This window comes from Phasianus colchicus, chromosome 2, assembly GCF_987193195.1.
Source record: "Phasianus colchicus chromosome 2, bPhaCol1.hap1.1, whole genome shotgun sequence".
Lineage (NCBI taxonomy): Eukaryota > Metazoa > Chordata > Aves > Galliformes > Phasianidae > Phasianus > Phasianus colchicus.
Genome location: NC_143437.1, coordinates 43987164 through 44015135, shown reverse-complemented (window position 1 = coordinate 44015135; position 27972 = coordinate 43987164). Strand labels below are relative to the sequence as shown.

General features: G+C 34.9%; 2 protein-coding genes across 10 annotated transcripts in view; one reads left to right on the top strand and one right to left on the bottom strand.

Annotated features, from left to right (window-relative positions):
• Positions 1-27972, top strand: part of QKI (QKI, KH domain containing RNA binding) — a 136272-nt gene that overhangs the window by 34447 nt on the left and 73853 nt on the right. For all 8 annotated transcript variants that reach the window (XM_031612753.2, XM_031612758.2, XM_031612797.2 and 5 more), the window contains exon 3: positions 18686-18802. In XM_031612753.2, coding sequence (XP_031468613.1) covers positions 18686-18802 — 117 coding nt within the window. The remainder of the gene's footprint in view (positions 1-18685; positions 18803-27972) is intronic.
• LOC116242181 (uncharacterized) lies at positions 106-21813 on the bottom strand. 2 transcript variants are annotated; one of them, XR_016464291.1, is made up of 4 exons: positions 19435-21813; positions 14179-14252; positions 8806-8941; positions 106-6187 (listed from the first exon to the last, which is right to left on the bottom strand). XR_016464291.1 is itself a non-coding variant. In XM_090135536.1 (4 exons), the coding sequence occupies exons 1-4, from the start codon at positions 19565-19567 to the stop codon at positions 6164-6166; spliced, it is 330 nt and encodes a 109-aa protein (XP_089991662.1). In that variant the 5' UTR covers positions 19568-21813; the 3' UTR covers positions 106-6163. The 2 variants fall into 2 exon arrangements, 1 of the variants encoding a protein (XP_089991662.1); XM_090135536.1 differs by having other exon boundaries at positions 19472-21813.

The following is a 27972-nucleotide window of genomic DNA, read 5'->3' as shown; positions in this document are numbered from 1 at the left end:
ACTTGGGAGGAGACAAATGTGTTTTTCTGGATAGGTTCTGAGTGTTGTACTCTGCAATTCATACTTAAATGGAAAGCCAATTCCAGCATTTTCTCTGTGTACCTGTTGTCTGTCTGCATTTGTTCCTGACCTCAGAATGAGGATCTGCCCAGCCTTGATAATTAGTTAAGAACCAAATATTCAGTGCATACAAGAACAGCTCTTACACCTTTTCTAGAAGTTAGTGATGAAATATGTTGCTCAGTGTTTAGGCTAGTACAGTGTTCAGAAAGTCTGGAGTGTAATTCCAACTTGTCTCAAAAACGTGAAATTTACTTGTAAAGGTAATTTCACTGATAGCAATTGTTAATAGCACAGCATTACATTCAGTCTTTTATTCATATTTAGCAATTGCTTAAATTGAGATTGGATACAGGGAAGACATGCTATGCAGGCTATCAGGGTGACTTTGATAAATCCAGTTAATTCCTTCCATTGTTGTCATTCTCTTGCTATTGACAATCTTGTTTACCTTACAAAGACATAAGGCTGAGTAATCATAAAGGAAAAGTAGGTGAAAAGTGATGAGAAACAGTTTCCTGATGTAGATTTAATTTTTCTTTAAACGAGCAAAAAATAAACATCAGTAAACTAATGTAATGCTTTAGCAAACATACATTCTGGAAAGTATTTTGAAGTTATTGGAAGCATATAGACCAGTTGACTGGAGTGGATACCAAGTAGCACTGGAGTGTAATTTTGTGCAGAGTCCTAAATCAACTGTGAGACTTAATGGTCTGTCATCTGTTTAAAGCAAGCATATGCACATTATATGTGGAATGCATATGTGTACGTAAACATAGAACTGTGTATGTATGTATAAAAAATAACTGTGAATTTTCATAGCTTCTGTAGTTTCGCTACTGCTGTTTAGCTGTTCTTGGGGTGCTTATACAGAGAAAGCAATATATAAGCTTGAATTACGTATCTAATATGCATATAAAATCCTCTTCAGTCTCTTAATTTTTTTGGATTGTTTATTGAATGTCTTTCATTCTAGGTTTGATTCTAAGAATATAGTTGATGTAAGATCTGAATTTACAAAATTAATCTTCATCTGAAACACCTAATAGTTTTTAAATGTGGGCTGTGTAGAGTCTGTGCTTCTACTTCTGTGCTAGAATTTGAAGGAGTTGAGTTTTTCATGATGTTATCAGTATCTGATAAATTGCCTAGCTGTGGGGGTGGTGTACAGTCAGGCTCATTTTTTTTCAGTGCATGCTACAGTAGTATAATTGCACATACTTTTATGTATATATTATTTCCTTCTCGTGTCCTTCGAAGATGTTTGATATTTATGGAAATGTTAGTCTTACAACTGAGATTTGGGCTATTTAGCTCTTTTTTTTTTTTTTTCTTGAGACATTTATGTGCTCCAGAAGTGTGTCAGACGAATTGTTAGAATGAAGAATAGGTTCTGGTATTTGTATGTAATTTGCCCTTTAGTTAAAATTATGTTCTCTCTACAATTAAATCTTTGTATCATTTAATTTTCTGGTGTTGCAGTTTAAAAGCACTTCCATTTTATGGAAAAATGTTTCATCGCAGTATAAAAGAGTGTATGGTAATATCTGGAAAATAAGAGCTCATAGGAAACAGAAGAATGTGAAGGATATGCTATTGTTTGTAGGTGAATGGTTAATACTGTCTTCAGCATTTCTTATGCTTCAGATAAATGATTTCTTTGCTTGAATTTCCCTTTAAATGCCAAGACTAAAGTTTGATACCGGTTTAAACAATTTTTGGAATTAGTACCTACAAATATTGGACTGAACAGATGTTTTTCTGTTAAAATCATGGCTTTATTTTTAATAAATGCCCTGTTAGCTCTGATTAATGTGAAATTCTCTGTTGGAACTCTTCTGTGCCTCTTCAGTATAAATGTAAGAATTCAGTAATTATCGCATCTGAAGTAGCATGTCCTTTGAGGGTACTGAAGCTCAGAGGCCAGCAGTGATAAACAGCTTGTGCATACTTTCTGACCATTTTAGTTAAAACTGTTTAAGTAGTACAACAGAGCGATGAACACAGGGATTCATTTTACTATGGGGAACTTACTGACAAAACATTGAAATCCTTTTTCAATTTGGTAATATCAGAGTTTAATAGTATCCCTAATATGGATTAGAAAAATGATAACATTCTCTTTATTTATTGTTCTGATTCATTTATTTAAGCTCATAATTCCCTAATGATCAGAGAAGGAAGCTAAAGAAACTAGCCTTGTTTACCCTTGCAGTAGTAAGGAAAGAGGGGAATATAACTCTTCTCAGTAAATAAATTTGGTCTACAGAGTAACCATCAGAGGTTTAGGAAGATTTGGGAAAACGTCATCTACTGATTTAACTATCAAATATATTTGAAGGAACTAAAACAGTTTGCTTACTAATGAGATATTTGGAACAGTGCTCTACTAAAAGTAGTAAGTTTAAAAATAAGCTATGTTTGAGTTGGAACATCACATATTTATGAGGTTTTACACTCTCTGTTTGCAAGTAATAGAGGAGTAGATTCATTGGGGAAAAAAACAAACAACAACAACAAAAAAAAAAAACAAAAAAAAACAAAAAAAAACCAAAAAAAACCCTTTGTTTAGATGTTAACAAAATGGAAATCTACAAGCCTTTTCTCCTCCTGTACCTAATGTTTTATTGCATGTGTTTCCATTACTGACAATTCACCTTTTGAACCAGAATTTAAAATAAAGTTATCTTTCACACTCCACTGTTTAGGGTATTTTCTAGCACCCTGCTTGAAAAATGACATATATCATAATTTGGTTCAGATATAAGCCATTGAAATCTTCAAAACATGTTTATTTTAGCTTCGAAGGTACCTTGAAGATTTAAAAGCAAGTAAAGAAGAAAAAAAAAGTAATCCTTCTGCGTAGCCTTCAATGGTAATATTTCAAGCTCAACGTCAGTTCACCAGTGCCAATGAGCTAAGTCTGTACCTCATCCTTGTGATAGTTTCCTTCCTCATATTTAATGCTTCAAGCATTGAGTACAATTGCATTTGACAAGAGATTACATAGTAATTTAATATTATTTACATTTTATCCTTTATTTCAGGTTTTATTAACTTTTAAATAGATTTATTAGGGTGTGTTTCTTGTGATTATTCTTATATTAAGAAATTCTTCAAATTAACATTGTAGGATTAGACTTACAGATTTGTCCAGCATGTGTATGACATTTCTGGAAAGTAGTGGTTTATTCTTCTAGTGTAGTCACTGTCCAATTCCAACTCATAAGTGTGTGAGACCTCTTATCTATACAATAAGTTACTGCTAGACACTGGGTGCCTTATGTATACCATGAACAGAAGTGGGAGGGACAACTTCTGCAGGAGGATAGTAGGCTAGAAAATGACTCCAGGCAGTGTGTACAATCTACTGTTCTGTGAATGAAATAATAATTTTAGACTTTGGCTAGAAGAGGTAGTTTAAATTAATCTTACTCAAAATGGTTAATGTTGGCAGTTGCAAAGAGTATTTCAAAATGAACTTTTTAAAGATCAACTTAAGACCTAGTCGTCAACATCTATCATGCTTGTTTTAGCTTGCACAGTGCCTTTCATTATGGCTGGTCTCTCAATTGTAATTGTCTCTGCAGAGTTAGGCTTTCAGTGGGCAATTTATTTGATCAGAGCAGTCATCTTAATACCCTCTTTTGTTTGAATGTTCTAGAATTCTGTGCTTTATGTGCATAAATATCTTTATTTCATGGACTGCAAAAATATCTGGGTGTGTGGCTCCAATTGGTCACGTATTATAGCTTCTAACTTGTCTTGTCAGTTTGTGTATGCTTCCTATTCCTGATTTCTCTCAGTATTTCTACATATTTTGTATAGTATCTCTTGCAGTACTAAAAATACAGAAGGATTGTGTTCAAGTGTAATGAAAGTTAGATGTAGGGCAGAGAGATTTGTGAAATACACTGCTTTTAATTGGATCTTGTTCAATCAGTTCTCTCAAACATTTACTGTAGTAGGGAAAGGTTTTATACAGAGAGGAGGAAGTTCCTCAGAATGACATTTGCTGCTGCTGTGAGTGGTCAGGTATAGTTGGGTACACTACAGAACTTGCTGATAGCTTTTCTTGTGAATTAACATCTTGCGTGCTTTAACTAGGATTGGAGAATTAAGTAAATACAGAAATGCACTCACAGGAGTTGAGGTAGAGAAGTGTTTAAAATACATTTGTTAGTTTAGAAATTGCTTCTGAGGCAGCTGAATCAGTAGTAGGTTCTCAAGTTCTATTACTTTTTTCTAGAATAAATTCGTTCACAAGCCTTCCAGGTGCATATTAATTACAAAAAAGTCATTTAAATAAGAACATGAACTGTTAATTTTTTTAAAGAGGTAAAACATTTTCAAGTATATTTCATTTGTTGAGGCAAATTCTTAGTGCGATGTTTTATAGTATTCACTTCTTACTTGAACAAGATTATTCTTTTCTGTGCATTTGCATCTCATACTGTTAGACTGGTTGGCCTATTTCCATGATTATTGTTGAGAGGAAGATTGTACACAAATTCCATCCAGTTTAAGGAATAAAGTTTCTATTTAGTTATTTTTCTTCTGTTTTTTGTTTTATATTGTATGAACTGTTGCTTACCTATCTTAGTTTTGAACATTCGAATTTATAGTAAAAGATAAATGCTACCTCAATAGATACGCATGCATGGCAGGTTCTGTTTGGCTAGTAGGTATTCATCTGGTTGGTATATCTATCCACTCTATATATTTAATTAGTCTCTGCTGTGTTTTTAAAGCTGTGAAGAGCAGTAGTTGGGACTTGGTTGTTTCATTACAATTACTTTGGTAAAATATTTATACACAGCTCTTAAACTGTTAGGGTGGTTTTTTCCTCATTAAGAAGAGTATAACAGTCTAATTCTGTGAAGGCTCGGATTTCTTCTGAAACTTGCTGACCTTACTTTAAACTGTGCATTGGTTTCCTTAAAATATTGTGGATGAAAATAAAAGATATTTCTGGTTGACATATCCTCAGTTCTCTTTTTGCACCTTACTAGCATTTATGTTAATTATCTCGTATTCTATAACATAATATCCCCCAAAGCCTCCCATCTTCCAGGAAGGCTCATTGTTCTGTATATTCATCCACCCAACATTTAGGTTTTTAAGTTGCTTTGGTTTGTTGATAGCTCCCCCTCCTGCCCTCAGAGGCTTCTGTTTCTTTACAGTGCTGACATATGTTTGAGAAGTATACTTTAGATGTGTGATTTTTAAACAATCAGAACATATTGACCTGAAAAAATTCAGGTTTATCCTAAACATAAAGTTTGAGCTGGAGTATCAAAGGATACTGAGAGCTTTATCTTGTTAGTGTTAGAGAAACTGCTCTGGGAAGATCAGTGGAATCGACTGAAAATTGTCTTAAATATGTAGCAGTTTCTCAGGATATTGTGATTTTTTTTTTTTTCACCACCAAATGCATGTGATCTCAAAAAGTAAGTGCTTTGTGAAATAGCTCTGTCTTGATGCTGCAGATTTTTTTTTTTACCCTGATTACTGATAGTGACAAATCAGTCTCCATTTAATGTCTTCAATACTGATGGTAAGAAATATATTACTTGAATAAGCTTATCAAACTTCCAGATGTTTTAAATTTTACAGTTTGAATTGACTGTATTTAGTCACTTTTTTTTTTTTAAGTGAAGATCACTTGCATTAAAAGGAAAGCAAAAAACTACTGTCACCAAACTCATGCTAAAACAATGTTTCTTGGACTTTGGTCTGTCTCAAAAAAGATTTTTTTTTGTTTTTTTTTCCTCCCTTCCACAAGTGCAAATTGTCGTTCTTGAGACCTGGAAGGCTTGTCAGCCTTTCCAAAGGATTTCCTGTTTTTGCAAGGTAATAGTGGATGCACAAATTGAACAGGAGAGAAACCTGGAAATCTGGCTTTGTAGCATCTATAGGGCTGGAGATGCGAGCTACTGCTAATGGACTAATTAGTGTATGGACCTGAAGCACCTTGTAAAGCTTTTTGGTAACTTTTTAATCAACTTTTTTCCTGCTGGAAGTGGGGAGTAGTTCCTCTTCTGTTGCAATGAAAATGAGCTGCGTTGGTCTCCTTCGACAAACAGAATGTAATGTCTGTTTATCTCCTTCCTTTTAAAAGCTCCTAGATAAAAAACAGAAGCTAGTTAGAGATGAATTTTGAATTGTTAATATGCTGCTACTTAGCGGAAAATCTTTGGGATAATAGTTTCAATATTATTTGATAGGTAAATGTAAAGGAACTGTTGTAACTGTAATGCTAGCCTTACCTGCTGCTGTGTGCTGCTTCATGATGACTGAAGTACGTGATTCTATGGTGTAGATGTGATGAGACTTGTATCTCTAAACCCCCCTGACTTGGGCTTTCTAAGACATTATAGGCCCTTTTCAGTTTTGCCTTTGTCTGTGTGATACCTTCTGACAGATAGAGCTGAGTTGAAGTTTGGTGTTATCATACTGTTAGCAGAAGCCATTTTGAGGAAGAACCTAAAGTGCTAAAGGAGATACTCAGAGGTTAGGGTTAGGGTTTGTAATTGGAAATATGTTGTGCGTTTCTGACCTGTTGAGGTGCTTCTGCGTCTCAACTTGGATTTTGCAAACTGATGTAGACTCTGGGAGTTATATGTGCACATTGTGCACTTCTGTAACAGCCTTTCCAGAGGGAATGGAATTGTTCAATTTCTGATTTGAAATATGGTCAACAGTAAGAAAGATGGGGTTTTTTTTGAGTACTATTTGGACAAGAGCAAATAGACATCAAAAGGTACAAGACATTTTTCTTTTGCTTATGGTTAAAGTATATCACTTGATATCTTGTAGTAGAATTATACAAAGGCTACTAACTATATAACCCAACTGTTTTTTTATTTTGAGAGGGGGCTTGCTTTTATAGATATTTTGATTAAATAATTTAAAGTTACTTTGTCAAAATAATATTTTCATGGCATGAAATTCTGGACACATGAAAAGTATGTTTATGTTTAGGAAGGTTAAATAACTTACCACTCTTTTCTGGTATGTTATGAAATTTCTAAGTTTTTCAGCAAAATAATACTCTAAGTCTATCATAGCTTGGTTGTTCTACTGTTTGGTGTGGTGCTTTACCATTTTTATTTTTTTTTTTTTTGAATTGTCAGAGTGGTTTGTTTTTTTTTTTTTCAAGAAAAATATGGTAATTACTATTTAAATAATACAACTTTAAGATTTTCTGATTTGGAAGCACGTAATCTGTTTCCACTCACCTCTCAAGGTGACAAATTTATATTTGAAACTTAGAATTATAAAGCAAAGTAGTTTAACATAAAATCTGCTCTGTGAAATTGATGTAAAACTTTACATCTAAAATTCTAGTAAATGATACGATGAAATGAAGTGGTTGCTGAGAATCTTTCCTCAGCATTTAGTTAAGTATAACCTCAAAAGTGTTTCTGCTTGGTCAGCTCTTTCTTTCTGGGAGGAAAAAAACCCACTATATTTAAAAGGAAACAAAACAAAACAAAAACAAAGAGTGGTGGGGAATGGTGTCTCCTAAGTATAAGAATTTCCATTTCTGCAAAGTATTTGTAATAACAGTATCACCATCTGCAATGGTGCTCCAATTTAAGCATATCTTTCTCACTTCTAATTACTGAAAATAGGAAGCAGTGTACAGCAAAATTGCCAACTTAAGTGCCTTGGGTAATGTCACATGTAGTCACATCTAATTAAAAGGTGTTATTATGGAAATGAGTTGTTGGACTGTATATCCTAAGGATTCTTTGTTACTGGAATATGATTTTAATGATGTAGACTGTGAGGCTTGGAGGGCACTGCTGGAACCTACAATTAGGTTTTGGAGACCAGCTTACCCAGAGCACAACTTGTTAATTCTCTGGATAAATGTGTCACATTCCCAAGTAGAGCATGGAATTGAACAATTTTTATTCATCTCCTGGCATTATTGAAACTGATGTCTTCTCGTTGCTCTGAAAACCTCATCTTAGTGAATAGGATGAAACAGATTATTCACTATCTTTCTTAAGCATGCCTACTATTAGATTGTTCACGGGATCTGGTTTCCTGAATGACTTTCTGTTAACAATCTTTCAATTACTGTTTAAAGGGTTTTATGACTACTTAAAGGCGGAAACTACCAAACTGTACTGTGGGCCTTTAAATCATTGCAAATGGGCCTCTAATGATAACAGAAATTTCTATTTTAAAAGCATGAAATTGTTAATTTGTCTATCTTTACAGCTTTCTCACTTATGTTGATAATTCTAAGCAATTTAAAATCCAATTATTTCCAAAATATGACAGTAATTAGATTAGTGTTTTTACATGAACAGAACATGTAGCATAAAATATGTTTTGAGGGATATTATTTTATACTCTCTTGGAATGAAAGGGAAACTACCCTATTAAGATTATTATTTTTAAACTTGTAGCATGAAGAGAAGGGTTAATGTTTTAGATGATCTTAAATGTGCAAAAGCACATTTAAAAGCAAATGTGACTAGTGTGACTAGTGCATGGTTTGTATTGGTATGTATGGAAAGCACTGAGAAAAAAGAAGCAAAACATAGAACAAACAGTACAAACAGAAGAACTTACATTAGGTGATGATAGACTAGTTTTAATTAAATATACGAAAAGAACAAATTTAATTAAATATGCTAAAAGATTTAAAGGTAATGTATATCAACAGTTACCCAACTTAGAAACAGTAAAACTGAGAGCTGAAAATAAAAAAATGTTTTTCACCTTGACTGTGTTTGACGTGTCATGGCTTTTGTCTCTGATAACTGATAAGGTCTGTGCTTTGTTGTTGTGTGTTCTTGTACTCATAGCTGCTGATCCAGCCGGCGTTGTTGTCAGCTCGATGAGGAATGTCAGTGGACTGGAGTGAAAGGGACATTAAGTGGCTGACACTGAGGGATGGCAGTAAATGAGATGAGAGCTAAATATATAGGATTGTGACATTCTAGCAGCTGGCTAAAGTCCTGTTTCCTGCTTGGGTATACTAGCCTTAAAAAGGAAGAGAATGCATTGTAGCAGTAGGAAGAAAACAGCTGGTGGCTTATCAGTCAACCCTAACGACAGGGAAGGTTAAAGAGTTTGGAAGGACAAACTGTGAAAGAGTACTTTCATTAGGTACATAAAATGTAAATTCTTAATTTTAAAGAAACTATTCTATGAAATTCGACTAAAGCTCTTCAGCATGCTGTGACTCACCAAGTACAGAAATAAATGAGTACTTCATTTCCATCCAAAGAAAGTAATTTAAAAAGTTGATCTACTTTTGTGTCAAAGTGTTTGTTAGGTCATGTCACGGTAATGTTCTTGTGATGCTTCCTTGCTCCTTAGTGGAATTCTTAGGTGCATGTTGATACTTGATATCTTTAATTTAAAATTAGAAAAAAACTCTTTGTAATAGATAAAAACAAATGTTCTCAGGTGGTGCAAACTTTGTATGTTCTAATTCTGCTCCTTTTATTAATGATATAGAAATGTATCATAATGTGATTTATTATGTACGTACAGAATGAAAGCTAATGTTTGGAAAAATCACTGCTCAGTTGCATAGAAGGCTCTCTTCTTTGATATGCAACTATATAATTCTATGAGGGCTGCTTCAAAAGTAATGCCTTCTGTTTTATAGTGTTTTGAAGCTGATAATTTTCTCTATCAAGCAGTGTTTTGTTCTTCCTATCTGTTGTAGGTTTCTATGGGAATAAATAGGAGGTATTACTTTTGGAGCAACTTACATACCTTTATTAAATTTTAATTTAATTAATTTTGTGTGCAGTAACAGTGATCAAACTTAAGCTAGAAACGTGATTAACAGTTCAGCTGGAAGATAAATCTTGCTTATTTTTTGGTGCTGCTTTTTGCTTCAGTTTCTACTGTGTTTTTTTTTCTTTTGCTCATGAATTCTTCAGTTTTTGAACCCAAACTAAATCATTTGTTCTGGTTTACAGCCATCAACTGCCTCAAAGAAATGAAGACCTAAGCCTAATCTTTGGCTTTTCAGCAGATCAGTTCTTGCTGAACAGGCCTACCTTGTCCCCTTTTATATCTGAGATAGGTGCATCTGCTGATTGGGTATCCTTGATGCAGCCCTCTGCTGGGGTGGTAGGGAGGGTAGCAGAGCTTTCTCTGAGAGAAACTGTGGTCTAAATAGAGTGAAACAGTGCTCACTTTCTTGGGAATTTTCTTTCCTTGCCATCGTGTTCTTCAGCATATACAGATTCCTTGTTCAGCACTGTAACCTGTCACAATGGGGTGAGATCAGAAATCCCAAGTCTTGTCTACTTAGGAGGAGCTTGTCCCCTTAAAGCTTGTTTTGGTGGCTTGTAGAAGAGAGGTGTAGCCACTTGAATGCTTTTTTAGAAAATATGAATAATGACAGATGGGTCTCATTTGTCTTAATGTTAACAGCTATTTTTCCCTATGATCAGGAGCGGCTTCTCCTAAGTGGTTTTTTACCAATTAAAGATGGTCTTGCATTAAATTAATACAATCATTTGTGCTTATCTTTTCTACAGAGTGCTTAAATAGGTATGTGGAAGTTCAGATTGACTGTGTAGTTGTTGGTGCACAAGATAGGTTTTTCAGACCTTGTGTAAAAGAGATTAGACAGATTTGAGCTGCTTTGCTCAGGAAATTTGAGGTATTGTGTTTAGTCAGATTTTACTTTTTTGTATATCCGTAAACAGAGAGATTTATTGAAATGGAGCTAGGTTGTGATTTGAAAATCTTCTCCTGCATTGGTGTGTGATACCATTCTTCAAGTGCTGGTTATATTCCGAATTAGCACAGCAGCTCTTCTGGATCTCAGGCAATACTTGTGTTGATCTAACAACTTAACATTCAAAACTGTGTGACGTATATAAGACCACCAGCACAAACATGAGCAACATGTAGAAGATTTGATAAATAAACCTTTATCCCTTTTACTTATCTAATGCAAGTACAGGCTATTTATAATATTAGCTTTCTTTCCGTGTGATTATTTAATCCTGCACGGTAAATGTAGAAACAGTTTTATTGTTAGAGTTACTGGTCAGAAATTTAAGAGTTACTGTTAATTCTCTCAAACTTTCTAGTCTGTTTATCAGACTTAAATTACTTCTATTTAAAGCAGCTTAAGCAGTGCAACTTCTGCGGTGTTGTGAAAGAAACTTCTTGAGTACTTGACAAGATAAGCATATTTTTCCATCTTCAGGAACTTTTACATTGCATTACAAAAGCAGGTGGAATCTTCTATACAGATGAGCTAAAAGTAGATTTTCTGTTTATATTGTGATTGGAAGTGTGGATGAAAATTACAGTAGTATGATAGATAACCAAAATAAATAAAACTTGAAAATTTTGATTTTGTATTTTCACTCTAAGTTCTTATGGCAGTATTTTGATAATGGGTCTTGACATGTACTGAGCTCCAGCAGGTAACAAAGGAAACTATATATTGACAACACCAACCATCATAGAATCATTGAATGGCCTGGTTTGAAAATGATCATCTAGTTTCAACCCCCCTGCTGTGTGCAGGGTCACCAACCACTAGACCAGCTGCCAGAGCCACATCCAGCCTGGCCTTGAATGCCTCCAGGGATGGGGCATCCACAACCTCCTTGGGCAACCTGCTCCAGTCCTCCTAATATCTAACCTAAACCTCCCCTGTCTCAGTTTAAAACCATTCCCCCTTGTCCTATCACAATCCACCCTTGTGAACAGCCGTTCCCCTTCCTGTTTATAAGTTCCCTTCAAGTACTGGAAGGCTATAAGGAGGTCTCCCCGGAGCCTTCTCCAAGCTAAGCAAGTCCAGTTCCCTCAACCTTTCCTCACAGGAGAGGTGCTGCAGCCCTCTGATCATCTTAGTGGTCCTTCTCTGGATCTGCTCCAAGAGTTCCACGTCCTTCTTGCACTGGGGGCCCCAGGCCTGGGTGCAGTACTCCAGATAGGGACTCGCAAGAGCCGAGTAGAGGGGGACAATCACCTCCCTCTCCCTGCTGGCTGCCCCTTTTTTAAGGCAGACCAGAACACAGTTGGCCTTCCGGGCTGCAAGCACACACTGGCTCATGTCCAGCTTCTTGTCCACCAGGACCCCCAAGTCCTTCTCTACAGGGCTGCTCTCAAGGACAACTTCCCCCAGTTTATATAAACACTTGGGATTGCCCCGACCCAAGTGCAGCACCCTGTACTTCGTCTTATTGAACCTCATTAGGTTTTCCTGGGCCCACTTCTCCAGCCTGTCCAGGTCCTCTGGATGGCTTCCCTTCCTTACAGTGTATTGACTGCACCGCTCAGCTTGGTGTCATCCGCAAGCTTGCTGAGGGTGCTCTCGATGCCATCGTCTATGTCATTGATGAAGATGTTGAAGAGCACTGGTCCCAAAATTGACTCCTGAGGGACACTACTTGTGTCCTAGTTGTAATACATTCAGTTAACTGGGCTTTGCTACTACTGAGATTTTTCTGCCTTTTCTGTCCTGTGACTTCCTGTACTAAAAGTAAAGCAGTGTTTAAATATATTTCTGACTGTTAGAATAATATTTTTTAAAAAATCTGAATGAAACAACATCTAGTATGCATACTTGATAGCTTATTCAGAGGTTCTCTTATGAATATGAGTTAAGAATTTGAAGAAAAATAGTATTGCTTTTAAAATTAATCTATTCTCTGGGACTTTATTTTATTTTTCTTCCCTTAAAGAAGAAAGCTTTATTGCCATTATTAGACTGACCTGGAAAGTTAGCCCGATTTTATTTATTACTATTTTTAATGGATCTGATCCATTATATTTACATGGGGGGGTTGTAAAGCTATTTGTCAGTTAAATAAGCTCTCAAAGCCTTCAGCACAGAGGTTATTAGAGGTGAATAGTCTGGATTTAAAGGATTTAGTAATTCATTCGAAATCCCAGGCATTTTTTTTTTGCTTTTTTTTTTTTCCTTAAGCATTTAAAGCACTAGGATGCTTTCTGCTATATGAAAATAATATTCTGTTGAAATCATGGGGATGATCTGGTTTGTCTAGATTACAGCTGCAGTGATCAGAGAGATTTAGATTCATTCTTTGGAATGATCAGCAGTGGCTGTTAGTCTCATTGATCAGAAATGAATGTAAACTATCTGATATACCAACCTTGTCAATAACTGACAAGTCAATCCCAGCAATAAAATTAACCTTTAAAAATTGTGCCATCTTTAAAGGAATACTTGGATATTTTTACTTTAAGGTGGCTGTTTTTTGCTGTTATGCTGTCTTGAGGTCTTAATTTTTGCGGTACTTTGTAAAAGACTTTGTTTTTATTATTGCAATCAACATACTTATTAAAACTTGTCACCCAATTAAAACAATCTCAATTTTCTACATGAAATTACATTACTTATTTTTACCTGGCTTCCAGAATATAAGTTGAATCAATCCTTAACTGGTTAAATAGTACTGTGTTGCAGGAATATGCACACTAGCAAAGAGAATTTCATAATGGCCCTGGTATACCTTTTGAAAAATTTGATACTTTAAGCATGTTTTTTTAACTACTTTTTAAGTTATTTAAAAAAATCTAAATATAAAAAAAAACCCTGATTTTTAGTACTTAAAAATTCCATAAAGGTTTGTCTTATTCTGCCATCTTCAATTTTTTCAGGGAGCTTTGCTAATGAGAAGTGCAGTTATAAGTGCACATTGCTCAAGATGAATCACAATGTTTGTTATACTAATCCATCCTTGAGAGCGTGTGTTGCTCATGTCCAAGAGGGAATGCTCTGGATGCTAATAAGTAACAGACTTTAAAATACTGAATATTACCTTTGTTCTCCATGTTCAAAAGCACTGTATTTTAGTAATATATTACAATTATGTTCATATCCTTTACTTTTGCATTAAAAATATGTTGCTTAAACATGCTTTCAATCTTGACTAAGCTTGTCTTACTCCTACAATAGTTATCAGGTCTTGCCTGTAAGAAGATGAGCACTCGCTTAGCTTTGATGATAGTATTAGAATGGTGTGGGTCAGATACACCCAGCAGATGTAAATGGATATATCTGGCATAAGCAGATTATACGTGTCATTCTCTACATATGTACTTTGGCATTTACTTAGTTATTTTGCTTAGAAAACTTACTTGATAAAGGGATGAAGGGAATGTTTCTTGGGCGTTGTTGTCTGCAGCCTGTCTTCTGTTACCAGTAGGTGTTTCTGGAAGAGATTTCAGGAAACAAGTTCACTTTTCATCAACAGCTTAGAAACTACATTAAGGTTAGTTTGTATACTAAAATATACGTTATTAGTACTATGTTCATTGTGTTGACAGTGTTAATACCATCCACTTTGTCAGCCTCCTCTTCCTGTAAAATATCATCAGAGATTGGATCTCCTAAATACTATCGCCAAATTCCACTGGAGCATATTTAAATACATCCTCAAAATACATGCTAATGCAAGATTTTGCAATCTCGGAAATATTTCTGAAACAAACTTTTTCTATTTGGTTTCTTGAATATGAACTAGTGGCACATCTGTGTATGGAAACTTTCCATTCTTTGTTTTTAGTGAATCTAGTGTTCATCACTGCAAACGTGATGCAGTTGTTTTTATTTAGTAGTAATTCTTGTTACTGTTTTCTTTTGAACACTGTTTTCTTTAGCAGTGATTGTGTTGTTAAATCACCACAAATAGTTAGGAAGACATGAAATGTCTGAGTCTTTCTGTGCACAGGAAAGACACTTTCTTAACCAACGACTGTCAAAAATGTAGCTGTATAAACTGTGTGGGATGAGGTTGGATCCATAACTTGGAGTATTTTGATATAATATTTTTTCTAAAAGAAAAAAAAGGGGAGGCAGGAATGTAAATATGAACTAAAACACTTTGTCTGAATTCTTTTGTGGTGATTTTGAATATAGAATTTCTTAGCTATAATGTTAGTACTCCTTAAAATCTCTGTACAGGTGTGTGTGAATATCTAAATTTATACCACTACAGCTTCTATATTGTCACTAAAAACTTGTGATAAAGTTGTCGTTTTGAGAATGGGTATTTGCTTATGGTAAGTTAATTGAATAAACGTTGGAAAATACTGTAATGAGAAAGCACATTGTGAAGTAGAATAAATTGCACATTTATGTTTTCCTATACTGTCCTATATAGCATTTAATATTTTCTACAAAGATCTCTGAGCAACAGGTTATGCCATGTGTCCTGTTTTCTTAATTAAACATACTACAGAGCTGAAAGTGTAAAATCTTACCTTCTTAAGATTTATTATGCTGTTGTTTCCCAGTACTTCAAGTATTTTACATAGTTACAGTTTACCTAGTTAAATTGCTGTTAAGATTTAAAAAAAACAAAAAAACTACTTTTCTAAGATTATCTAAAAATGTAATGGAAGCAATATAAGCTATCTTCAAAATATGCAAAAATAACTGTCACAGTGCTGTCATGACTTAGAGCATTTTCCATTTCTTAAAAGTTTTTTGTCAGTACGGTGCTATTTTTTAAATTGGAAATACAGTGGAAGATAGCTATACATATGAATCTGTTTAAATTAAATGCATAGACTATTTTTCTTCAGAAAAACCATACATACAAATAAGTACTCAAGAATAATTAAATTGTAACTTTATGTATTCTTAGTTAATGCCAACATAGAACATCTTCTGTTGTGAGGTACTACTGATATTTTACTTAAAAGGATATTTAGGCTGAGTGCAAAATGTTCATACTCAGCATATTTGTGGCACAAATAAACTTGCTAAGGCATTTTTCATTTTGCTTAAAATTGGAATAGACTTTAAGATCTCTGTAAATGCCATGTATAGTAAATCATGGAACACTTGCAATAATAAAATGGTAGAATAATTTAGTTTTTAATTGATCAAATTAATTCTCTAACCAAATGCATGCTTATATGATATCTCTCTTGTGAGATTTGGTTATTTTAATCCAAATTTTTTTCAGATTATTTTCTGAAAATAAAGACAAGATTTTTTTATCAGATAAACTAGATCTTCATATCTTACTTTCAGGTGTGAAGGGAAAACACAAAATACAAAAAGCACAGGTGAAATATAATACTAATGAATTCCTCCAAATTTTTCAGGTTTTAACTTGTATGGAAAGTTTCTAAAGTATTGCATTCTTGTACATTGTTAAAATAAGTCATGTGTCTGTGAAACCTTTTGTTAATCTGCAGCTTCGAATTCTAGCATACTTTGTTCTCGTTTTCCTTTTGTTCTGGATGTAGAATCTGATGAGGCATGGAAGCAATGTAAAAGCTATTGGTTTTCCTGGTAATAGAGGGTTGTCAGAGGGTTTCTGATTCAGTCAACTTGTTAGATAGGACTGAAATTTTGTCAGCTTCTGTGAGTGTCTGTTGCTGCACAGCGATCATTAAGATCCTGGACTAGGTACAAACATTAGGATTTAGAGCAGCTTTCTTTTCCTAATGTGTTTGATTCTGCATGAATATGTAAGCGATGCATAGGATATTTTCATGCTTATACATGTCACAGACTTGGAATTCTAGTACGGAGTTCTGATATTGAGTTTGCATAGGAAGATTTGAGAACGCAATAAAAACAAAACTTTGTTCACCTCTTCATAAACAAAACAAAAACACAGAAGAATGATTACAAATTACTGTGAGCAAAAGTGGTTATAGAAATTCAATATAGAGACTTGTTAAGAACAGAGAGACTAACTTGGTGAAGGAAAACAAAGTATTTGGTTGCTTGTTGCCTGGGTCTTGTTTATGTGGAAGCAGTTAATATTAGCATGGGACAGTTGTGCTTCATTTTTTAACACGCTTATTGTAACAGGCATTAACTGAATGCATTTGTACTAGTGAGTCTAGTCATCTTAAACTGATCAAAGCAGTTTGTGAATCACTGATATTTACTTCTTATTCACTAGGAGTAAGGTGAGCCCTGGAGGACTGGACAAGTCCAGCATGAGAATAAAGCTGTAGGAAATTATAGAGAAGTATTCTGAATTTAGACATCATGCAGTATTCGAATAACCAGTGTTCTTAAACACAGATGTGTAGTTTGAAGATGGTGAAAAAGAAAAGTGGTGAGGAAAAATGCAGTTGGGTGAGAGATTGGGAAAAACATGAGAAATCCTGAGTTTAAATGTGATCGAAACAGTTCTTTGATTTTGTCCGGTGTAACAATACTTACTATTATTTGGCAGGTAAGAGAAACAGTAGATGGAGATACAGCTGGATTCTGATAAGTCTTTTGATGCTAACTAAAAGGGTTAATCTGTGCTGTTTTCTCAATTGTGGTTTGGTAGTCTCTTATCTGTACTTAGTCACTTCAGAAATTTCGTTAATGCTTTTTCCTGTGGAGCTCTCAGCTAAAGTTCTGATATGACACTCTGAGGAACTGAGGAATGTTGACAGTAAGCTGTTAGTACAAAAGACTTGGGAATCATTTGTTAAAATAACAACTTGCTTAAACTGTATTAGCAGATCAGTAGTGATGATAGAATCAGCTGATGTTCCACCTCAAATGGAGTCATGTTTCCTTTTTGGGAGTAACATTGTTAGTGGAGTAGAAAATGCTCTTAGAAAATATCATACTAGCTACTTGTGAAGACAACTGAAATTCAAAACTAGTGTTCCTGATGTCATTGCTGTGGAATTCACTGTAAAAATGAAGAATAATGTGGTGTTGGTTGGATACAAACCTGAGGGAAGTGGCAAGGCAAAAGTAATGAAGAACGGCATTTGGAATCAACAAGTGTTGGGCCAAGCACTAGAACTGAAATTTTCAGGGATGGAGAAGGGCTTCTGGTCATCTGTGATGTGTTAATAGAAATGTCATTTGTTAAATTTGGCTGTTCTGAGTAACTTTGTTGAGGTCTCAGCTGAAATATTACTTTGTCCAGGCAACATGCTTCAAGAAACCCAGTTTTATCTGCCTTTTTAATGTAACTGTGTTTGTTAGCTTGTTTTAACATTTGTTTGCTTTGCTAAAGGAAATGTTAAGAAGTTGTGGTTTTGGAAAACACCTCAATTTCTGTTCATGACAGGTGGCCAGTTGGCAGTGTGCTGGCCAGGTAGACCCCAGTCAAAAAGTACAGAAAGCAAAATATATATATATTTTTTTCTGGATGCTTCTTAGCTGAAGGGAGCAAAGAAAGGCTAGACCAAGAGACCTTTTATGGAAGCCTTGTGGTGCCTTTATGAGGCTGAACCTATGCCAGGCAACATACTAGTCCAACCACACAGATATTCTACGTGTGTCTGGTCATGCATTCAGAAACTGCTTCTGGGATATGATGCACGTTGTTAGCCTAATAAGGAGCATGTGTGTATGTATTTTATGTAGGAGTTCATTGCACTTAATGTAGTGGAAGCTAGGAGTGTCACTACCCTAGATTGTCAGATTAAATTTAAAAACCTATTTTTACCTGAAATCCTTATCTTCCACAGTAGGGATTGCCAAGGCATTTAATATATAATAGTTATACTTGTCTCATTCTTTTACCTCAGGAAGTTAGTGTAATGTTCTAAATTGATTAAAAAAAAAAAAAAGCAATAATAGTTGTGATGTTTTAGAGATTGAAATACATCTTTATATTTTGTTTACTTTGTTTTATAGAAATACTTTTTGTTTTTCTTCCAGTTTAACTTTGTTGGAAGGATCCTTGGGCCCAGAGGACTAACAGCTAAACAGCTTGAGGCAGAAACAGGATGCAAGATAATGGTCCGAGGGAAGGGCTCAATGAGAGACAAAAAGAAGGTAAGCTCTTCAAAAGTCACAGAGTTTGGTACATGAATTTTTTTCCTAACATGGGAGTGTGTTTATCTTATTCACTTTGGTTTTTCGTTAGCTTTTATTCAATGTGGTTCACTACTTAGTGGTTTTTACAGACTTACTGGTTAACATAACCTACTTTGACGAAGTTAAATATACATGCAACATAATGCAACTGGGAGTCTAGCTGTTAAAGTATTCTTCAGTAAATGACCAGTATCAGATGTTTCATGAGGCAAAGTTAAAATTCAAGTTAAATATGTTTTTTAAGGAAGAGATATTAATATTACGGGTGTCTGTAAGAACTTTCTTTTACTGGATTACCGAAGGAGTGATTAGTGCAAATAGTGTGGATTCGAAAATACATTAAATATGTTTATGGCAGTGGATTTCTGTCTGAGCAAGCGAAGAAGCACTGGATTTCTGAATTTGTTTTGTGTTAATGTAGAACTGGGATAAAGTTTGGGTTGTTCCTTGCACTATCCTGTGGGCGGCTGCAAAAGTAATGCCTCCTATTTATTTCCATGGAATCTACAACATTTGCAAAGAGTACAATGATGCTATTTGACAGAGCAAATTCTCAGCTACAAAACAGTATTATTCAACATAGTAACCACCTTTAGCTATGAATTTTTGGTAGCAATGAACGAGAACCTGCATGCCGCACTCAAAACTATCTGCACGGGCAGAGGTGACCCACTGTTTCAGAGCTGCTTTGTTATCCACTGTTGCTGGGAAAGTTTTGCCCATGCAGTCTGTCTTTCATCGGCCTGAACAGATGAAAATCAGGAGACACCAAATCCAGACTATACGGTGGGTGTTGTAGGGTGGTGCAGCCAAGATTGGCAATGTGTTCCATGGTCTTCAGGCTTGTATGAAGTCTGGCATTATCATGTTGCAAGAGAAAGATTTTCTTCTCTGGCCTGAGTCTGGAAGTTTGAGCTTTCAGCTTAGTCAGCACTGTGATGTAACAGTCCAGAGCTGATGGTTTGTCTGGGTTCCGATAAATCAAGAAAGATTGCCCCTTTCTTATCCCAAAAGACAGCGCACATCACTTTACCCATTGAGGGCTATGTTTTGAACTTTTCATTGATGGAGAATTCACGTCGCCACTCAACGGACTGCCATTTTAACTCTGGCTTGTAGTGGTGACACCATGCCTTGTCCTTGGTAATGATGTGATCCCAAGAACTGTCACCTTCAGCTTCGCATTGGTTCAATAGTTCCTGGCAAACTTGCATGTGGTGTTCTTTCTGTTACTGTGTGAACATTTGTGAGATCCATCTGATGCGAACTGATGTTCTAGTATTGCCACCATCATTGTTAATACATTGAAGCTGATCTTGAGCTTCATACACGGTCTCTGTTTTGTGATCTTCTAATTTACATGGATGAGCTGATGGAGATGCTCTTCGTTTTATGGTGACAGCTGTGCATGGCCGTCTGGAATATGGTTTGTCTTTCATATTGCTTTTGCTGATATGCACCACTCCACCACCTCGTTGTGCTCATGGCCACTGTTTGGTCTCCATAAACATTCAGCAAGGATTGATGAATGTAAATGTGCAATTTTTTTTTCCATGTGGAGGAATTCAGCGATGCACCTTTACTTCATAAGCACTTCAGTTTTCAGATAAGTTTTGTTGGACTACCCCTCTGCTGCCACTCTTGCATGACAACAAAATGTGATGAAATATTGGTGGGAAGGTTGAACCTCTACTGCCATACCACCGACATCTACCTCTGATATCATGGGCTATCACAATAAAATAGGAAGCCTTACTTTTGAAGCAGCCCTTCTATATCTGCTCTGTCCATGTCATTAGGGAAATTGTATTTTCAGGATAGTCATCATGAATGCTAAGTTATTGTGATGTTGGCTCCTGGAAGTTATTTCTATTTACAGTTTTATGTTGTAGCTATTTGTCCTTCCCTTTGGTTGTTAGTGCTGAAGTTGCCTCTGCATCACCAATTCAGTTTTGAGATGTACAATTAGTAATACTCTTTTTCTATTTGTTCCAATAAATATTAATTCTTTTGGTTCTTTCCTTAGGAAACATTTTCTGATTAGTCACATAATACAGTGTATTCATATAAATGTAACATTTAATAGTTAAAACAGAACCACTTAATATGCCCACTTAGAAACTTCTAGTTTCCCAAGGCTTATAATCATGACTTTCAAACTTCATGTGTTGCCTCATGTTTTCATAATCTGTTGTAATACTTTGACCTACATTTGTTATTCCGCCATAGTTACGTTGGGCATTCAGATTGCTAGCTTTTGAGCAAGGGTTTGCTCTCATCCGAGAGATTTTGTTTGTTCAAGTTCTCTAGGAGTGATAACTGTTTTTAATTGTTTGATTTATAAAAGAGTTGAAGGATTTTTGTTTTTTTAACATTCTTTTTCTCCTCCGGAATTCTTTCCATCTCTTTGTTTGGATGGAGATCTAACGTATAAACTAGCCATATTTTTTGGGGGCTTTGAGTTGTGAATGGATAGTAGAATTTGAAGGATTTTGAAATATGATTTCCTACAACTGGAGGGTAGTGTAAGTCATAATGCTGTAACGAGGTGAAAAGGTCTACTTAATGGTTTATTCTTTTTTTTCCTATTTGCATAGATTTCAAAATACACTGAATATTTATCGGTAACAGGGTTCTTAAATTCTGCCCATAAATTATGTGTATTTATTGTTACTCCTCTGTTTTATGAAGGAAAATTTTAGGACTGGGAAAGTTTATCAGGAATTAGGTTATGTTAATTTTTTTTTCTGGATAAAAAAATGTTTGTTCTGGTTCATTTATACTTATAGATATTGTAAGCTAAAACATTTTGGCATCAGTTTTTCATAAAGCTTGCAAGTACAAATTGAGAGCCCAAACTTAATGGTCTTGAAGTAATACCTTGTAGTGAACATATTTATATTTCAGATAGATATAAACAGTGATTCTCTGCTACAGAACTGTAGAATTGTGTAGGTTGGAAAAAACCTTCAAGATCATTGAGTCCAGCCATCAGTCTGATGTACTGAGTCAGACTGTCAAACCAGGACCCTTGGTGCCATGTCCAGCTGTAACCTCTAGGGATGGAGACTTGCTACACCCATAGGCAGCCTATTGCAATGCTTGATCACTCTGTCCTTGAAGAAATTCTTGAAAGTGTTCCTAATATCCCATCCAAGTTGTGCTTTCCATGGCACAACTGCAGACTTTTTCCTCTCATCCTAGCCTCCAGATGTCATCTTGTCCAACCTCTCTGCTCAAGCAAAGTTGCCTGGAATAGGTTGGTCGGGTTGTGTCCAGACTGCTGTTACATTTAGTACCCATGATCTCCCTCCTACCTTTGTGCTTCAAAGCCCATCCTTTCCTGTGGGATGGGAAGCAATTTCCATAGGTAGCTTAGGCAGTTGTAGTTTTGCAGAAGTGGTATTTTTAGGCTCATTTCCCACACTCTTCCCACCTTTTTTTTAAATCATTATTCCACAGAATAGTTAATGTGAGTTTTGTCTTTAAGAAAAAGCATAAAGGAACCAGGAACTCTTTCTGAGCATGGATCTACTTCTTAAGTGCTTTGTTTTCTGTTTTATTTAAGGTTAGTAGGAAATTGAAAGCTGTCCTCAGGGACTAGTTGCATCAGCTAGAAGTTTGTACACATGAAGTAATACAGACTGATCTACTCAGTGCTTTAATGTCTATAAGCCTTTATGTATGCAGTACAAAAAGGTGTTCTGCCACTTCAGATGATGGATCATTCATGGGATGTAAGGGGCAATGTCTTACGTTGGTTGTTTACAAATTGGACAGGAGAAGCTAGGAATCTGTTAACTTCTCTAAGTCATCTATTATCTGATATTTTTGAAGCGCAGAGTACTCAACCACTGAGGTGTGTATTGAATATCAAATGACATAACAGATTTGAATAATATATTTGTTTAATTATTACAATAGCAGTTTAATGTTGATTGAATACCAAACAACAATCAGTATCAAAAAGTTTTCTTGACAAAACATATTTTCATGTCATCCATTTATGATCTTTTTCATTTAGCTCTTTTGCTGTCCTGGATTGGTTCTAGGTAATAGTTTACCATCTTCAAATAGTGTCCTTTGTTTTTGCTATATTGTGTATCCTGACGTTGTTGCCACAGTAAGAATTGTTTCTTAGTTATTTGTTATAACGTAGTTTGTGATGCATCCTGTTCCTCAGTAGAGTGTTTCTTCTAAAAATATAGAATTGAAATTCAAGAAATGATGATTACAAACAGGATAAAGTAAGAAACAGTGACACTTATCAGTCTGGAGAGTAAATACTCTTCATGCTATTTTTCCTTACCTCTCTTCCTAATGAATTATGTTTACAGATGTGTTCTTTAGATCTGTAGCACAAGATGTCCAAGTTCTTCAGCAATTAGTGCCAATTGTTTTCAAAAGAGGAATATTCAGAATTTTTCAATTTTTTGACTGAGTTGCTTATAAATTTCTAGATCAGAGTTGAAGGTTATTTCTTCTTATTTCCCCTGTATATTTCAAACCTACAAACCTGATTTCCTGGTGCTAGTTATAGTAGAAGCCTTATTGGATGTTGCATGGAATCCATCTACTTTCTTTTTTTTTTCTTGCTAGTTGTTGCAGATTCAAGTAGAAAATAAGGAAGAACTGACAGTGTTTCACAATAAACCACCCTGTGTTGTTCTGTAGAATTTTACTCTGTGTGAGCCTGTGAACAGAAGTAATTGATTGGAAGTCTTAATCACATGACTGAATCACTTGAACAGACATCAGGTCTTAAAACTTGCTGACATATTTCCCACAGAAAGCAGGTGAAATCCTCAAATTGTATCTAATGCTCAGATGTTCTGATGATCAGAACATCTCCCTAGGCAGCTTTTGACAAATTAAAAAATAATAAAACAACTTTAATTACCAAGAATGTTTTTATTAGAACCTGGAGGTGCTTGAAGGAGATTGTAGAGGAGGGGAGAGGGGTTGCAAGCATTCATTGAAATCTAATGAATGCATGATTTTATTAAGAACAAGGCGTCTTTTTCCTCTGCATGTACACTCTCTGTGGTGAGGAAGAAAACTAATTTTCACTCCAGTAGTGGAGAAAAATAGCAATTCCAACACCAATCAAAGAATGATGCTTTAATAGAAGGGAAGCCTGACCATTTATGGGTAAGCAAAGCAGCATTTTTTTTATCATCTTATTGGTCACACACACATTCCATGAAACGTACGCTGATGCAAGCATATAGGGAGTCAAATCTGTGCTCTCTTTGACTGCCATTATCTCGTTGAGAGGGGTATTCAGCCCAGTAGCATCAGGCTACTGGATTGTGAAAACTGTGGTTGATTACATTTTATCCTGTTTCTTCCAGCTTTTAATCAAGAAACTCCTCTGGAACATTGTGCAAGGAGATATTATTTGTTTTTCCTTCAACAATAAGCATCTTGTTAGGATATATGAAATGATTTTTGTTTCTACAGTTGGGTATTTCAAAGAGCAAGGCAGACAGCTATACAATTTCAAAATTAAAGCACTTGTTGCTTTCATTCATTGCAGCAGGTTCAAATCTCTTGCTCTCTCCTCAGTAGTTTGATTATTCGATGAACTGATGTGTTGTTCCTGAGCTACAGCATACTTGTTCATGTATTCGTGCTCGCTTTTCAAGCTGAAATTATGTAAGGTTTCCAGAAAGACAAGCTCTTTGTTAGTGCCAATCTTGAACTTTGGCAGATCACGTTTGATGGGTATGAGAGTTGTCAAATAAATATATATGTCAGTTTTAGACTCTACAGGTGTTTTTTTTCCACAATACGGCTAAAAATGAATTAGAAGTTATCTTTGGCACTTATACAAAGTTTGAGGAAAAGATTTAAAAGCAGAAAAATTTACCTGCTTTGTAATGAGGACATTTCATTATGTTTACATGCCTTATAGAATTGAGACACTATGTATCTGTGATGGTTTTGATACCTTTTAGTCTTGGAAATACCATCAGATACACTGTTTTCCAGTTGAATGTCTTCAGATCAGTTCATAGTAAAGTGAAGTTACTGACATTAAGTAAGTGCTTGTATGTCTTGTTAAATAAAGCCCTTTACTACAGTCCTACTGACAGGATGCTCAACTTCTGCCTTCTGTGAAAAAAGCATTATGTTTACAAATAGAACTATGGTGCTGGCGTTTATGTTAAAATTGAATATATTTAGCATACTGTAAAAGTTGTTCAGTGTTTCAGAGTGAAAGTCTAACCAGCCATCGTTATTCATGTCTTCTGGGAACAAATTGTGTGGTTCAGGCCTGTTGCCTCTAGAAGCTGCCTCTACACATAAGGATGCTGCTGCTGTTTGACAATTTAATGTATCTGTGTTAAGAAATCATGACAATTTAAAACAAATCCTGGCGATTTAAAACAAAATCTGCAACTAGCTGTTAAGGTATTTTTTGAGTACTTCTCAATACAACTGGGAATAGTTAAATATATACATATATACATATACATACATACATACATACGTATATATGTATGTATATATATATATAAGGAATTCTTTATAGGATTGATGTCAGAAGTATGTGATGAAATTAAAATAAATTTAAAAAAAAACACCTTGCACTTCTGAGACTAGAGTTACTATTCTTTCATTAAAAGTAAAATCTTTTTTGACATGAATGACGTTTATGGAGGTCAGTTGCTTGCTTTTACCTTTTGAACTGTTTTTTAACTGTCAGTTCCTCATAGTTACTTATTGTTGAAGATGCCATTTTTAAAAATTGACTGATTTCTGCTTCTTAAAACTCTCTGACTGAGCAGCATCACCTGGCTGTCCAGCATGTTACATTTTGTGGGTCATGGTTTGTTAAGTTTTGTTGCATGTGAAATCTGCAACTTGTCAATGGCAGAGTACCAAACTGATGATAACAATAACAAGCGACTGTAACCAACTTTCATGGCTATACACTAAAAGTCGTTTGAGGAAGCTGTTCAGCTAATGTGGGGATTTTACTGGATCTACTTTCTTCAGGTGAAAAAAATATATAAATATTTATTTATTTATTTATTTATTTATTTATTTTTCATAGAAAAAGATTTACGGTGTCCAAAATGCAATTTTGAAAGCATCATCCGGGGAATAAAATAACAATTCCAGCATTGAACAACACATACAGTAAAATCTCATCTAAATATATTTTCTCATTAGTATGCATGCCTGTGTTGTTATCCTCATATGTCAAACTTGGGAAACTTTATTCATACTTAATTTGTAAGTTGTGTGATAAATTGACCTTCTAGGCTAACTGGAAGAAAAAAGTCATATAAAGGTGTGATTGAGCTTGGCTGTTGAGCATACCATAACTGCAGTGGAGAATTTACCATATTACACAATGTATATTAATTTTAATATATATTAAAATATATTAATTTGTATAGCAGTTGGAGGAAAAAAAATCCTCTTAGAATCAGAATCTGTTTAAAATATATGTAGTCATAACTGCCAAAAGTTGCTTCCTAGAGATCATTCTGAAATGTTAGATACTATTTGTGACCTAGTATTTTTTTTCAGTATTAAATATCTCAGAAAATAAGCTTTTCTGTTCCATTTTCAAAACTTGTATTGCATTTATAGTCACTTTCAATTCAGGAGTTGTTGTAAAGGTGAAGTTTTTAATTATTAAGGAGTTGCTGAAGCATAGCTTTTTTATCCCTTTTCACACACAAAACGTAAGTCTCATGAATTAGATCCCTGGCAATCTGGAGGTGGTGACCATCTGGTAAGAGATAAGAGTTTCCCTAATGCTATTAGCTAATTTGGTAAAACAAAAAACAAAAACAAACAAAAAAAAATCACAAAAAAGAAAAAAAAAAAGTTTCTCGTAGCAAGTTACTGACTTATTACATAAGATAATTTAATGCTGAAGGGTAACTAATAATAATCTTCCTTCAGGGTATTCTATAAGAAAATCTGCATTGAAGACATAATTGTTTGAATTATTGCTAACTGAAAGTTGACTTTAAGTCTTTTTACAGGGTTTTGTTGTCCACGTTCTCTTTAGATTGTATTACCTTTGTTTGTGGTCTTGCTTGCATACCTCTTTGCTTTCATAATCGACGAGTAGTGAAGAATGCACTGTAGGCTCAATTAGCTTATGGGAATGTGAATTGTACACGGAAAGAATGTTTTTAAGTTTTCTGTGAGATTTGACAAACGCTTCTTATTTGAGGCAATTTATTGCATAAGTCTTTTTGTTTAACAGTCTGAGAAATGTTCCTGCTTTCACGAGCATAATGATTTTATTTTGAAGGACAGAAATCTAAGTGCCTGCAGGCCTTAAGAATTATTGCAAAACAGCATTAGCCTTTCAGGAAATGTCTCTGATAGGTATCTGTTGCAATGCATCTTTGAGATAGGTTTATTTTATACATACCTTTGCTTTTTATTGGTTACTTAATATACCCAGTATATATTTGATGTATTTCAGCATTGTGCTTAAATATAAACATAAAGCTGTAGCTTTGAGCATATTTTCCTGTGGAATGTGAAAAGTAACTGAAGCTTTTGATTATGATTAAGTATGATATCAAAACTTGATAATAGGTGATTTTGTTTTTGAGTGTTGTTAGTTTTAAATAGTTAACCATTTGATTACTGGAAATAATTAGGGAAATAATTGGCATAATGAAATGAAGGAATCTTCATAAAGTGGAATCAACTTCTATTGTATATTGTGTTTTTATTTGTTTTACTGTCCATTTCTTGTGAACAACAACGACAAAATATTCAGATGAAGAGGCAAGAGATCTAAATTATCTTGATACTGGAGAAAAGTAGCATGAAGTGTTGTGGAGAAAATACATATCTGAGGAACCTTGAATTGTTGCCTGAACATCTGTGTATAAACAAGTCTCTCTTATATAGATTAAACTTCTACATCTGTGAATGGAAATGGACTTATCTTCATTTGTGCTCTGGTGGAAACCATCTATAAAATTACTACTAAGCTTTTGTTAGGTAGGAAGCATGGAGTGGCTTTATTTGAGAATTAGCATAGTGACACTATACCTTACCAGAAGTAATTTGTATTTAGGGTTGCATTTTCAATGCGTTGCTTTTTTGTTTTACTGAGGATTGTTTAACTGTATTTGAAC